At 29.2% G+C, this 15441-nt stretch overlaps 1 protein-coding gene and 1 pseudogene across 1 annotated transcript; both read left to right on the plus strand.

Annotated features, from left to right (window-relative positions):
- The first annotated feature begins 1684 nt into the window (after nucleotides 1-1684).
- LOC120080885 (alpha-galactosidase 1-like) lies at nucleotides 1685-5631 on the plus strand. The gene is made up of 15 exons (XM_039035553.2): nucleotides 1685-2162; nucleotides 2594-2652; nucleotides 2740-2796; nucleotides 2879-2913; nucleotides 3017-3120; nucleotides 3572-3647; nucleotides 3777-3835; nucleotides 3949-4014; nucleotides 4108-4191; nucleotides 4470-4534; nucleotides 4622-4704; nucleotides 4797-4887; nucleotides 4982-5031; nucleotides 5142-5282; nucleotides 5373-5631. Exons 1-15 carry the CDS (start codon nucleotides 1987-1989, stop codon nucleotides 5463-5465), a joined length of 1239 nt encoding a protein of 412 aa, XP_038891481.1. The 5' UTR covers nucleotides 1685-1986; the 3' UTR covers nucleotides 5466-5631.
- A 1195-nt stretch (nucleotides 5632-6826) lies between these two features.
- On the plus strand, nucleotides 6827-12508 carry LOC120082056 (alpha-galactosidase 1-like; annotated as a pseudogene).
- Nucleotides 12509-15441: the final 2933 nt, after the last annotated feature.

Below are 15441 nucleotides of genomic sequence, written 5' to 3' on the forward strand. Positions count from 1 at the left end.
TTAAAATTGCCTAAAGGGTATAAATACCAATATATTTTAAATGAGAGTCCAAAGTGTATTGGTGGTGGAAGTACAACCCTTTCATGACATGTGTGTCGCTGCCACTACTATTCGATTGGACGGGGGGATTTGAGTTTGGGTAATTGCACTTGCATGAAAAAAGAACTAAATTTTTATTGATTATTTATTTAATTATTTTTAAATAAAATCATTTTATTAAAAATTTTTTATTGTTCTTTTTTGCCCATGATCGTTCATTTTTTATACCGTTTGATGACCTTTTATTTTTGCCCATTTATGAACGTTGTATCAACGTTCATTTGACCATTCAGCGTTCATCTAACCGCTCATGTTCTTCTGACCGTTCATTTCTTCTTATTATCTGCTATTTAACATAGATCAGACTTGAGAAAGCAGACACACAGCTGAATTTTCTTCTTCTGTTTTCTTCTAATTGTTCTTTTGTTCTAAGCAACCTTCTCATCAATTCTAGTTCATTTTTTGGCAAGTGCATGCCTGAATTTGGAGGCTGCATTAAACTTGGAGAGCAACTGGCATAGAAATTAGCATCGAAGTCACGCCGTAATTATTTTCAAGACAGTGGTTTCTCCACGGCACAACAACCCTTCATGACATCTATTTTAACATATTTTAAAAAATAAAATATAAGAAATCAAATTGTTACCAAACGGGACTTAAGTTAACTTATTAATTCTAACTAAATAAAACTTCTTTTGGATGGATGAGACATAAATTTAGGTTGATGATTAGATTCCCACCACACAATTATTGAACTTGAAAAAGAAAGGAGAAAAAACATCAAACTACTATTTAGATCGTAAATTTGTCCAACTCAAATCACCTTTACTCAACTTAACTCAAGTGCTAAAATAAATATGACTCAATAGCATAAAACATGTACTATCAATCTTGAAGTCGTTTGATTCTCTCTCTCCATATTTTTTTCAAAAGAAAAAAAAACTTCCAACCTAATCCAAGTTATATCTCTCGAAATTATTTGAAATCATATAATTCTATTAACTTACCTTTTATGGCTTAATATTAAAAAGCCATCAATGAGTTGGAGTTTTGTCCTTCAAGTTGGAGCCTATCCACAAATCCCACATATTTCTTTTTGTCATAATTTTTGTAGATGTATCAATTTATACTCTTTATTATATTTTGTTTAGACTCACTTATAATTTCATCTATTAAATTCTTAAACTTTCACAAACTAATCAATTTAGATATATATAAAAACTGAATGCACGAACGGTTTTCAATTGTATTTTTAATAAAGGTTGTAAATTGATTTATTTATAACACTTTACAAGTTTAATAAATATATATATATATATATATATATATATATATATATATGTTTTAAATGGTATTGTTTGAACTGAGTCCAAAGAATGGTGTAAATTAGTACAATTAAGAAAATTTGAAATTTAATTTAATATAATTATTAATTTTTAGTTTAAATTAATATAATGAGTATAAATTGATATTTTCTTTTTGAAGTTATACTTAGCCTACAACTTTATCTAAGAAAATATATGATTCCTAGAGAGACTTTTCCTCCTTTTTTTTTTTTTTTTTTTGGCTTTTTTGGCTTTTTTGCTTTTTTGAAAATTGTAAGTTGAAATTATTATTTAAAAAAAAAAGTTAAAAATAAGAGAGCGGAGAGCCGCACTCAAAATGATAATGATATACAATTCCACTAACGAAAGCGATCTGACTCAGCGATTCGACTCACGTGGGAAGGGCAATTTCGGAATTTCGTAATAAAATCAGTCGGTCCATTAACAGTAGTGGTAGGTAAAGAAGTCCGTATAAATACAGACACTCCCATGAACTGGCCTTATCCACGATTCTTAAAATCAGAATTTCAATTTTTACAATGGATGTACTGAGTAAGACGAAGAATTGAAGCGATTCTTACAGAGATTCTTACAGAGAGAGAGAGAGCTCTGAAGTGTAAAAATGGAGTGCCGGAGTTACTGTAGAGGAGCGGCAATGGCGGTTTTCGTTTTATTGTTCTCATTGGTAATGCTGGAGAGTGTTTCAGCCACTTCCAGAATGACGGAGATCGCCACCGACGGTGATTTGCTGAGGCGGAATCTCCTTGCTAATGGCCTTGGAGCTACTCCTCCGATGGGGTGAGTTCTCCGATCTACCACAATCTCAACGGCTTTCTGTTTGTTTATGCATTTCCACTGTTTTGATTCTCTGCAGAGATGATGCCAGTTACTGAAGTTAATTTGCGAGTTGGTGATTTGTTATTCCTTTTTAACCAGTTAGATCTCTCTTTCAAACTTTTGATAATCCAGTGGAAAATTTAGGCAAACAGTGTCCTAGGAGATTTTCTTTATTTTGTTAATTCTTCTTTTGAACGAGAAAGGTTTGACGGCATTGGCGCACAGTTCTCTAGTTAATTATCTTATTCGTCTCGGTATTTGTCCTTTTCATTATTATTTAGCAAGATGAGTTCTCTCTCTCTCTCACTTTTTGGATAAAGTAGGTATTCTGCTATCCAATTGGAGGAACACTGTTTGTATTCTAATTTTGAAAATCCATTGTTATTGGCCAGATGGAATAGCTGGAATCACTTTGCATGTAATATCAATGAGAAAATGATTAGAGAAACCGGTAAAATTTCACCGTTCAATATCTTTTAATTTACTTCATCACTCAACATTAAGTGATTATTAATGACAAAAAGTACTGGTTCGACAGCGGATGCTCTGATTTCCACTGGCCTTTCGAAGCTTGGATATGAATATGTCAATATCGGTATAGGCCTATCTCTTCTTTCTTTCTCTTATATTTCAACATTCAAAAGGTAGATTATATGATCTTTGGCTTTTCTTCTTAGATGATTGCTGGGCTGAGATAGCTCGTGATGATAAGGTAATAATTTCTTGTCCTTCTTTTTCCTCTTCATTTTGATTGCATGTAAACCGTTTGATTTTATGTCTCTGAGAGGTTTAACATCTTTTTAATATGATTTAAGGGTAATCTGGTGCCCAAGAATTCGACATTTCCATCTGGCATGAAGGCTCTTGCAGATTATGTTCACGCTAAGGGTCTTAAGCTTGGAATTTATTCAGATGCTGGGTAAGTGGGTAACAACGATCTTCGAATGCATAATTTAGATTTTTTTTTTTTTTTTTCCATTCACGTCTTAATTCTGAGAAGTTTTATGTATATGTATTAAATTTTTCAGTGAATTTATTTTCTGTAATAATAATTATTTATGAATATGGTAAATTATGAGGACCCAGAGTATGCATAGTGGATAGGTTTTCAATTTTATGACACGCATATTTAATTTATTAAATTAAAATATGGGATAATTCCAATTTAAATGAACTTTACCTTTTCTGTCATTAAGGGGACATTTATGATTTGTTCAGGAAAGATGAATGGAAATTTTTTTAAATATTTGGGACACGCTTTTTTTTATTAAAAAAAAAAAGATTTAGTATGAAGTTTTATTTTCAAACTTTTCAAATACCTTTGCATATTCTCTATATGTCAAGTATTAAATTATCAAGCAACTGCGCAGGTATTTTACTTGCAGCAAAACCATGCCCGGCTCTCTTGGCCATGAGGAGCAGGACGCCAAAATTTTTGCTTCATGGGTATGAACAACAGAAAATTCTCATTACTAAGTTTAATTAAATAAAACTTTTTCTCCCCCTTTCCTTTTCATAATTCATCTTCTAGGTGAAAGATTGTTGTCTGTTGATGCACATTGTTTTACTTGGCAGGGAATTGACTATTTGAAGTATGATAATTGCAACAATGGTAACATTAAGCCAACTATTAGGTAATGTAATTTCTACAAACATAAATCAATCAGTTCAATTCTTTTTTGAGTTAGTCATATGTGGTGGTTTGAAAGATGAAGCCGCAACCAATTGATTATCTTTTCTTTTTCAGATATCCAGTCATGACACGGGCCCTGATGAAGGCAGGGCGTCCCATCTTCTTCTCTCTTTGTGAATGGTAACTACTCCCTGCTTCTCCCCAACTCAGGCTAGTCATATGAAACTGTCCTTGATTATTTTATGGCATTCTTTCCCTTGCTTTGTTCTGCAGGGGAGACCTGCATCCTGCTTTGTGGGGCGACAAGTTAGGAAACAGCTGGAGAACTACTAACGACATCAACGATTCGTGGGAGAGGTTGAATTTTTCGAAGGAAGTTTTGCTTGGTTGCTTATATTTTAACATCTTACGCCATGTTTGGGAGTGATTTTTATTAAAATCATGCTTCTCATATTCAAAATCACTCTAAAACATGCATTTAATTCTTCAAAATTTATTTTCATTGCATGACAATCGCATTTAAAATTGTAAAACTAAACATTGAAAAAGTCATTAGAAAAATCACTTTCAATTTATTTATAAGGAAATCATTTTCACTAAAATCACTATTTTACTCCTAAACATTGCATTTGCAGTATGATATCTAGAGCAGACCTCAATGAAGTATATGCTGATCTCGCAAGGCCCGGTGGCTGGAACGGTAACATATTCTTCGTATTCAGCCAAATAATAACTCTTAGAATATCTTTTACCATATTTAATATTCATCCTTGCCAATTGTTTTCAGATCCTGACATGCTCGAAGTTGGTAATGGAGGCATGACTAAAGATGAGTACATTGTTCACTTTAGTCTTTGGGCCATTTCTAAGGTATTATGCAGCAGCAAAACTTCTTTTCCTTCACTGATTTTTGGGATATTTGAATATCATGTTTACTAATTTTTAAAGTACATATGTTGCAGGCTCCCCTTCTTCTTGGTTGTGATTTGAGGAATCTAACAAAAGAAACAAAGGAAATCATTATGAACAAAGAAGTCATTGCAGTTAACCAAGGTACACAATAGATGATTATTACACTTCCTTTTGTCATAGATGTTATTGCTTGCTTCTCAATCTCATCGACTTCATTCGATAATTCCCGAAACAGATCCCCTTGGCGTCCAAGCCAAGAAGGTCAGAAGTGAAGGTGATTTGGAGGTACAATCCATTATTGTGATACTATTATTGCAAAGAGCATGATCCTTTTGTTGCAAAGCATGTTATAGAGAAAAAGAAAAAAAATCTTTTGTTTACTGTTTGTGTTTCAGGTTTGGGCAGGGCCTCTCTCCGGCTACCGAGTAGCGCTTGTGTTGCTGAACCGAGGGCCATGGCGTAATGCGATCACTGCTCAATGGGACGACATCGGAATCCCACCAAACAGTAATGTTCAAGCAAGAGATCTTTGGGAGGTAAATTTGCTAGTATCCCCAAACTTGATGTATATCGTTATATGTATATATTTATGATGTGAATATCTGATTGTGTGTGAAAATTTGCAGCATACTACTTTGAAGACTACTTTTGTGGCAAATTTGACAGCTACTGTGGCTTCTCATGCCTGCAAACTATATATTTTGAAGCCAATTTCTTAAGGTTAAAGACATTAATTCCACATCTGGACATGGTTTGTCACTTCAAGAAATAAGGTTTATGTACATTTTTGTTCTGATTTATGGAACATTTTTGTTCACTGCTTTCTTTTGAAGCTTTGCAAGTTTGAGGAAAAGGAAATAAAATGTCAGCATTAATTACGCTTCACTTGTTTTGTTTTGTTGTTTTTTTTTTTTTTTTTTTTTTGACTCTTAATTAAATAAACTCATCCCACAACCACTTATTTATTCTCTCCAAATAATAATAATTTAAGGGTGAATTAATTCATAGATTTAACTAATAAGATCATTAATGTGACATTTTAATTGATTCAACTTCTTTAGTCGTATAAACCGAGTTCTTTTTCATTCTTTTCTTTATCATTATTATTGTTTACAAGTGAAGAATAAGGGGATGTTTTTTTTAATTAGTATTTATTAATAATGTTATTTTTTAAACTTTTTACAAAAATGTAGTTTTAGAATTTATTACTCGTTTTATTGATCTCGTTTGAGGATCATCTTTCATTTCAAAAGATGAAGATCATTAAATTTGATATTTAAAAAAAAAAAAAAAAAAAAAAATTTAACTTGTAACTCTTGAAGAGACGAAAATTCTTAAAAAGATGGATGAATACAACAACAATATTTGGGTAATAAATACCAAAACTATATTTTTTTTAATAAATTTAAAAAATAACAATATTAATAAAAGTAGAAGGTTCCAGAAAAAAGGTCGCATACCTCACATATTAAATTCGATTTAATGATGTCAAATGAATGTCTTATTATTAAAAAAAAAAACATGGAACCAATGCAATTTTGTCACAAATGAGTGGTGTATAGGCCATTAGGTTTCATCTTTATTGACGATGACTATGTGAAGAATAGTTCATTTGTTCAACCGCACATACGTAATTACTACGGATGAGGATCAAACATCGACTAAAGAACTTCTTTAGTTCTTTGTAATGGAACTTTACCAGATAAAGCATGATACCTAGCAATCGGATAACCAAATGAATTGAGGAATGGTAAGAGGTTCGGTGTTTATTTGTATTATTATGGTTGTGTTAGTTCTATCGTTTTTAATCTATTGATTGAAATGGTATTCTCTCATTCTATTTTTTTTCTAATTAGTTGTTGGACTTTTCTGCTGGAAATATGGCAACAACAACAGATTCTTAGTGAATCGCAACTAACCAAGCCGTTCTCAATTCATTCGAAAATTAATCCTTAAAGAAAAATAAATAAATAAAACTCAAAACGTTACTTTGTCTCTCGTTTGAATTGAAAACAAATAGACAAAATCAAAATTCTCCTAAATAAACCTCCATAACCTCTATTTATACCACAAATTCAAAACTCCTCTTCTCTTCTCTTCTCTTGCTATAGAAAGAAAATGGAGAAGAAACTCACATTAATTGCTTTAACTCTGACTATATCGTCTCTTCTAATTACGTCTTCTACCGCCACTTCTCGCAAGCTGATCGATCGACGGAATCTCCTCGCCAATGGCCTCGCCTTCACTCCTCCCATGGGGTTTCCATTTTTCTTCTTTTTATTTTCATTTCGGTTTGTTTTTTTTTGTTAAATTACAAAAATCAGTAGTTGTAATTACACACTTTAACTTCTCATTAAAAAAATTGAGACACTAAATTATTGAATTCATACGTTACAATTTAATATAATTATATAAATTTGAAGGTTGAATTTGACCTAATTTTAATATTGTATAGATTTGAAGATTCAATTTTTAAAATTGAAAGTTTAAAGTATAATTGTAATTATTATCCTACTTTTTTTTCTAAAACCTTTTTTTTTCTAATTTTGGAATCACTTCAAATGCGACACCAATGAAACCATAATCGAAAAACGGTGTCGTTTTGCCTCGCTTTCACCCTAATCCCATTCTTTTCTACTAACATTTTTATTGTTCTTATTATTATTATTATTATTATTTCAATTTTCCTCAGCCGATTTTCTAATTTCCACCGGCCTCTCTAAGCTCGGATATATCTATGTTAACATAGGTAACATTGAAATTTAAATTATTTTTTTTAGTCGAAAGTGAACATAATTCAACCATTCAATTTTAACATAACTTTCCATCTTCATGGATTTTATCCAAAACTTAAATCAACTCATTAAAAAAAATCAATTAAGAAAAATGTTAAAAAGGGTATTCTTATCTGATATTTGAAGTCAAAATTTTTACTACAAAGTTATTCAAGGTTAATTTGTGTATTTATAAAGTGAAATTATAATTTAGTGAGTTTAAATTTTTTACACAAGAAAAATTAAATTATGGGTAAAAATTACTAAATTCTACATTGAATGAAGTTGAAAGTTTGAGTTAAAATTGAGGAAGATAAATTTTGAATTTAATTATAGATTTTCATGTTAAATTTTACCTGACTCGAAAACGCCGTTCGTTTTAGATGATTGCTGGGCTGAGTTCACTCGAGACGTCGATGTAAATCACTCTCTTCTAAATGCTCTTTAATTTCATCCTTTTTTATTTACAATTAAAAAATTAGTTCTATTTTATTTTATTGGCAGGGATATTTGGTGCCAGAAAAGGCCACATTTCCATCTGGCATTAAAGCCTTGGCAGATTACGTTCATGACAAGGGATTGAAGCTTGGAATTTACTCTGACGTCGGGTAAATAGCACTCACTTTTTACCAATTTTACGGTCAAAATGTCATTTCATCCAAATTTAAAAATAAATTTGTGACGCGATTACAATATTATTCTTTAATATTTTTAGAGAAATTTTTTTTTTTAATTTTTAGATTTTGGATCTAATTTTTGTTTCATATCTAAATTTTAAAATTTTACACATCTAATCCTTAACTTTTAAGTTTGGATTTAATTTAGTCTCTAAATTTCAAACCGTTACAATTTTCAAGATTTTACATTTAAGTTTAGTCTTATTTTAATAAATTAAAAATAGTTAAAAGAATTATAATTAATTAAGTTTCACATTTTTATCATTTTTAAAATTAAAATTAAAATTTCATTTTTTATTTATTTTTAATTAATTACTAGAAACTGACATCAAAGTTAGTATTTAATGAAAACTAAAATTAAATATATAAAATCTTGAAACATAAAGATCAAAAATAAAACTAACATTTTGAAACATATAACTAAAATCAAATGTGTAACACTTTAAAACATAGGGATCAAAAAATAGTTTTTTTAAATATAAGAAATGAACCAAAATATTTAGATAAACCACAATAAACAACTACCTATATCACAAATAAGATAATAACAAAATATTTACCATTAATATAAAAATCAAAATCATATATAATTATCTAATCATAGATAGTTGAATTTTTGTTAGTAGTTTTGTCATTTCATTTTTTTTTTTTTAAAAAAAAAGAAGATATGATTCCCTATTTTAAAATATTGTTCTTTGATATTTCTAAAATTTGAATTAAGCAAGGTGAATTTCCCTCCCCCAGCACATTTACCTGCAGTAATACCATGCCCGGCTCCCTTTACCACGAGGAACAAGACGCCAAAACCTTCGCTGAATGGGTAAAATAAATTTCACCTCCCCCATCCACCACGTCATCATGCACGTGATTGCACGTGCAGGACTTATACATTTGTATTTGTATGAATTAATGCAGGGAATTGATTATTTGAAGTATGATAACTGTAACAACGACGACATTAAGCCAACGGAGAGGTGGGTATTATCGTAATTTAAGCCATAAATAGAGGTTTTTTATTTTTTATTTATTTAATTTTTTCTTTTACAGGTATCCCATAATGACTAGAGCTCTGATGAAGGCGGGACGCCCCATTCTCCTATCTTTATGCGAAGGGTAATGTTTACTCTTCTTTCTCTCTCCCTTATTTTTTGTATGTAATATTTCCTAATTTAATCATACCAATACATTATATCGTTATCTTATTTGAACCATCGAAATTTAAAATTTATTTCAAAATGGAAACTTTTATTTTCACAGATAGTTTCATTACTAAAATCAATAATATAATTTGTTAAAGACAATTCATTGATTCTTTATTTCTTTTGAATCGTTTTTTAGTTTCTCTTTGATTTCTCTTTCTAATTTGGTGAATTATCCCGTGTGAATTTATAGAATATTTTTTTCACAGACCTCTTTATATATGTTTGGTGTATTTCTTCCAAACATATAAAAATAAGCTAATAAAAAAGATTAAAAAATTGAAAATGAAAACAAAGAAAACGAGAAAATAAATGAATTATTATCATTATCATTATTTACCCATATAAAAATTAACTTAGAACAAGTGATATATTCATCAGAAGTTTAATATCAAATTTTTAGGGGTGACATGCATCCTGTTCTATGGGGTGCTGACGTGGCAAACAGCTGGAGAACTACAAGTGATATCCAAGACAATTGGGACAGGTTTGGTTGAATTATATTTCATTTTTCGATTTATTTTATTATATTTTATCTAAAAAATGTGATTTGGTTTTTCACTAATTCCCAAATATTGGATTTTAATAGTATGATGAGTATAGCTGATTTCAACGATCCATTTTCTGAGCATGCAAGGCCAGGTGGTTGGAATGGTTAGTCTTTCATCTCATTAAATATTATTTGTTGTACTTCTATTTTAGTCCTTATATATCTTTTTTCTTTTAAAATATATTTTTTAATCTTATTCAATCTTCATCTCTAATTTATTGAGTTAACGATTAACTTATGTAATTTGAAATATGGGTGGATCAAAATGGTTATTTTGTTTAATAGTTTAAAGATTAAAATATACATATTAAAAATTTAAAAGTTCATTGAACCGAAACATTTTAAGAGTTTGTAGGTTAAAATAGAACAACTTTTATTAAAGTCTCATTATCAGAAATATCTCATTAAATATTAAAGTCTTATTTGGTAACCATTTGGACCTCGTTTGTAATCCTTTCATTTTAATAAATAAATAAGCCTATAACACTCATTCTACCTCCAAAGGTATTCTTTTGTTATCTACTTTTTATTAATTATTTAAAAAACAAACCAAAATTTGAAAACTAAAAAAGTAGTTTTTAGAAACTTGTTTTTATTTTTGAAATTTAGCTTAAAATTCAGTTTTTGTACCTAAAAAAGATGCAAATCATTGTAATAAATGGAAAGAAAATATGTTGGCCTATTTTCTTTCAATTTCTTATATTAGTTTTCATCCTTTTAAGAAAAAAAAGTTGAGTTCTTAGTCATATTTTAAAAATATAAACAATTTTTTTAAAATACTTTGTTTTAGTTTCTAAAATTTGGTTTGGTTTTTTAAAATATTGATAGAAATTAGACAATAAAATAAAAATTTTAAAGATAGAAGGAACGTTTATTGGCTTAATTTTAAAGAAGAAAAAAAAAATGATCCCTTAATTTTTAAGAAGGAAAATGAAATTTAAACTGTTACGGTAAAAGTTATTAATGAAAATAGTGCAATATATTTGGTTGTTAATATTTTAGTTCTTTTATATATATACATTTTTAGATCCTGATATGCTTGAAGTTGGAAATGGAGGGATGACAAAAGAAGAGTACATGGGCAATGATCTTAGAGATATTTCTGATGACACAATGGAAATAATTGGAAATTCTGAGGTCATTTCTGTAAACCAAGGTAAATTTAATTAATTAATATTATTATTAGAACTATGAGTGAGGTATTTTTTTCTAATTGCAGATACTCTTGGTGTTCAAGCTAAGAAGGTTAGAAGTGGACACGTGGAGGTATTACAATGGACCATAAAATAATAATTGATTTACTTTAATTCAGTTAAAATATAATTTTTCTAATTATATTTTTAGGATTGTTCAATTTTAGTTCTTATACTTACAATAAACCTTAAATTGGTCTTCAAAATTATTTTCTTTATTGAAATTGACTAAATAATAAGAATAATAATTTTCATTTAAAGTGATCCTATATACAAATATATTCCTTAAATTTAAATTGAAAAAGCTAATAATAACAAAGGTTTTTTTTTAATATTTTTTGAATTTAAAGTATAAGGACTAAAATTGAAGAAATAAAACTATATTTGAAGCATATTTAATTTAAAGACAGTGAATAAGTAAATGGTAAAAATTGAAAGGTTTGGGCTGGGCCTTTGTCTGGATATCGAGTAGCAGTGCTGTTGGTGAACCGAAGGAGATGGAGACTTTGCATGTACGGCCCATTGGGACGACATCGGCATCCCTAACGACACTGTCGTTCAAGCAAGAGATCTATGGGAGGTAATAAATAATGCACATAGTTTTAATTTCGTAAATATACTAATTTGTTATATTTCATAATATAGGAACTAAAATGCTGTAAAAGTAAAATTATAAAGATTATATGGTTAGAAACTAAAGATTTATGACTTTTCTAAATAAAAAAATTAAAGATTAATGATTAAATTTGTTACTTTGATGGACTAAAAATTTTTTTTTTTTTTTTTTTTTTTTTTTTTTTTTTACGTTAATGCTTTTAGGTTTATATGTTATTTGGTCCTTTTTTTTAATTTATTTTTACTCTCTATATTTTTAAAATATTTTAGTTAATGTAATTTCAAAATATCCTATAATTTGAAAGGACTAAAATGACAACATTTTAAAAGTATGAGAAATAAAATTATTTTGAAAGTACATAGACTAAAATGAACGAAAATTAAAAATATAAAACTAAAATAGACATTTCGAAAGAAAGCTCAAATAAAAAAAATTAAAAATATAGAATATAAACTAAAATTGTATGGATCAAAGTAGTGTTTAAACATTTTTATGATGGATATGTGTTGGTATTTAAAAGTTTTTATGTAAAATTTAAAAGTAAGAATGCTAAAATTTGTGCTAGTAGTTGGACTTTTTTCTCTCTCTCTTTTCCTTTTTTTTTTTTTTTTGGGAATAAAAACCCTCTTTTTCTTATATATTTTGGGGTGGTTTTTGCAGCATAAGACATTGGATAGGCAATTTGTAGGCAATATATCGCACACTTTGGAGGCTCACTCGTGCAAAATGTACATATTGACCCCAATTTCATAAGAGAGAATTTAATATCCAAATTCTAGGGTTAGCCATTTAGGAAGAGGGTGTCAATTTTTTTTTTTTTTCTACTTTCTTTCTTTATTATTAATTTTCGTATTATAATTGTTGGCTTAGATTTTTTTTTTTTATATTAATAAAAATCAGAGTGTATTCATTAAAAAAAGTTGATATTTTTCATCTAATAACCATCGGTTTTCTATTTTTGAAGAGTATTTTTAGAATGTTGAGCATTTTTATTGGGATAAATATTTTATTTTTAAGATTACTTATCCCTTCTTGTGTTAAGCTAATAGGAAATTAGTCCATTAGAAATATAATAATTATTATCCACCAATGACACACAAAATTTTAACGTAAAAAAATCTCCTCAATGTGAGGAGTAAAAAAACTACGATCCAAAGTCAAAATCTCCACTATAATCAAATGAGTACACTATGTTTTTCTTAGTCACAACTAGGGACATGCACAAAATATATCTCAAGATCGATAATCTCAATGCAACAAATGGAAATAATAATAAAAAATAAATTAGAAATATCTCACTTGAAATGACAACCAATTACCTACAGTATTTAATTGTAGGTAGTTCAAAAAGAAATTTTACCGTCCAAATTAAAGACATTCGTGTCAATAACATGCTGTCAAATTTTAGCTCGATCAGACCACCATTCGACCAACCATATTTGACCCCCAAATAGTTGAAAAACTTTATTGCATGGATGGTTATCTTTGTTGTATTTTCTTCACAATCGTAACACTTATCCTCCTGCATGTTTCATTTAGCTAAGGGTTATTTTACAAATCACCTAATCTAGGGAAATTGTTAGAATAGCACGTTAAAGTTTTCATTTTATAAAACTAGTACTTTTTTTAACTCGTTTAAATAATTTTTCTTGGTATATCTCAACAATATCGACCTCCAAGATTTAGTTTAAAAAATTAAAATTTTCTAACTTATTGTTTTGGCCTTTTGGGCCTTTCTTGCTACTAGATTAAACATCGAGTTTCTACTAATTTTTCTAAATATTATGTAATCTATCTCAATCTTATACTAAATCTTATATATTTTCAAATTTTCTCCAAATTCAGTTATCTTTACCAAATATTATATTTAATTGAGAATTTTTTCAAAACTTTAGGTCAATTTCTATTTCCACAATTACATGAATTTCTAAATTTTGGAAAAGATTAAATTTTGCAAAAAAAAATTAGGTATGATAGAAAAATGTATAAAATCTCATTATTAATTTATCCGAGAATTCATCAATCTTGGTATTAATCTGCTCGAGATTAATACCGAGATTTTATATATTTTCTATATCTTACCTAATTTTTTTGAAAAATGTAATCTTTCCCAAAATTTAAAAATCAAGATCAATCACTCGAAATCCATCTAAAAAATTCATTTGGATAATTGGTAAATTGATTTTGAAATTAGTAATTGAGCTAAAGATTTAAACAATTACGTCTAATTTAGAGAAAATTTGAAATATATATGTCTTGATATAAGAGTTGGTGTAATATGTAGAGAATGTACTTATTTCTAAGGAACATTTTCTCTCATTTTATGAGGACTTAATCTAAATTCTCTCAAACTTAGATTAGCTTTACTTAGAAATTTTTTTCAATTTATTGAAGTAACAAATATAAACATGCATAAAATAAGTTGATTGCATGATTCCTCCAGTTATTTATGAAGAAAATCGGACATGAGGATTTCCATGAGTAGTGGAAGGATCGTTCTAAATTTCAATCGTATATGAACATTCACAATTACAGTAAATAAATGGAAATAACAGACTATGCACAAAACCGAAATTACAGCATGCTTTAACAGATCAAGAGAAGAACAAACATACCTTTGAAGACTCATCTTCAAGACCCTTGATCACAAACGCTTGATCACGACAACACGACAAGACTGCAACACTCGAACGCTCGTCCACCACGATCGCAATACAGCTCAATCAATAAAGAACTCGAACACCGCGATCTCAAAGATCACGAACAAACGCAACCCCCACACTGCGAATTCAATGAATGGCCTCCAAATAAACTCGACTATGTCGAGTTGAGTATGACACCACCACAATGGCTATCTTGGTATTCTCAATGTGAGAATCTAGAAGTGTGGGCTCTATGTGGACTTGGTTAGAGGACGAGACCGGAGGAGAACAATCGTATAAACGATTGAGCAAGTGAGAGATGACAGTGTCTATCGCATAAAAATGCTTAACCATTTAACAAAAGCTATGCGATCGTTTAGCAGAAGCTACACGATCGTTTAGCAGAAGCTACACGATTGTTTAGCTCATCGGCCAGCTGAGTGTCTATCGTATAGAAACAATCTACGATCGTCTAGTCTTTCCAAGTTTTCGTTTAGTAAATCTTATTTACTTGATAACCTTTCTGTGAGTAATTTTCGAGAATGGAAACTCAAATCAACATCATTCAACATAAATTTAGCAAAATATTTTTTTATTTTACCATAAACCACCAATATCCTCCCACTCAATTGGTTATTAGAGAAAAAGAGATAATTATTTAATAATTAATATTATTATAAATATATATGATAACCAACTTACCATACTATATTTATAACCTATAGTTTTAATATTTCATCTCATGGAACATATAAACCATAGCTCTTTTTCTATTCTATGGTCCTTAATGTAAATTTCATTCACATTAATCCTCCACTAGATGTATCTCATACATCATGCTGATCATATTATATATAATCGAATTACCTCTTGTCAATTTGAACATTTCAAATCAACACCAAGAAATGATCCTCAACTTGAATTCATTGAGCTACCAAGGGGACCTTATGGACCTATAGCTCGAAGATCTAACGGTATGTGAATAACTGACTAAACTCTTTATTCACAGAATCCACCATCCGTTAACTACCAGACACTCTACTG

This window comes from Benincasa hispida, chromosome 7 (genome assembly GCF_027475165.1).
Source record: "Benincasa hispida cultivar pf3 chromosome 7, pf3_genome.v1.1, whole genome shotgun sequence".
Lineage (NCBI taxonomy): Eukaryota > Viridiplantae > Streptophyta > Magnoliopsida > Cucurbitales > Cucurbitaceae > Benincasa > Benincasa hispida.

Coding starts and splice junctions, on each gene's coding strand:
- LOC120080885 (XM_039035553.2), top strand. CDS start 1,987: ATGGAGTGCCGGAGTTACTGTAGAGGAGCGGCAATGGCGGTTTTCGTT. Junction 2,797..2,878: donor ATATGAATATGTCAATATCG/GTATAGGCCTAT, acceptor TTTTCTTCTTAG/ATGATTGCTGGGCTGAGATA. Junction 4,705..4,796: donor GTCTTTGGGCCATTTCTAAG/GTATTATGCAGC, acceptor CATATGTTGCAG/GCTCCCCTTCTTCTTGGTTG.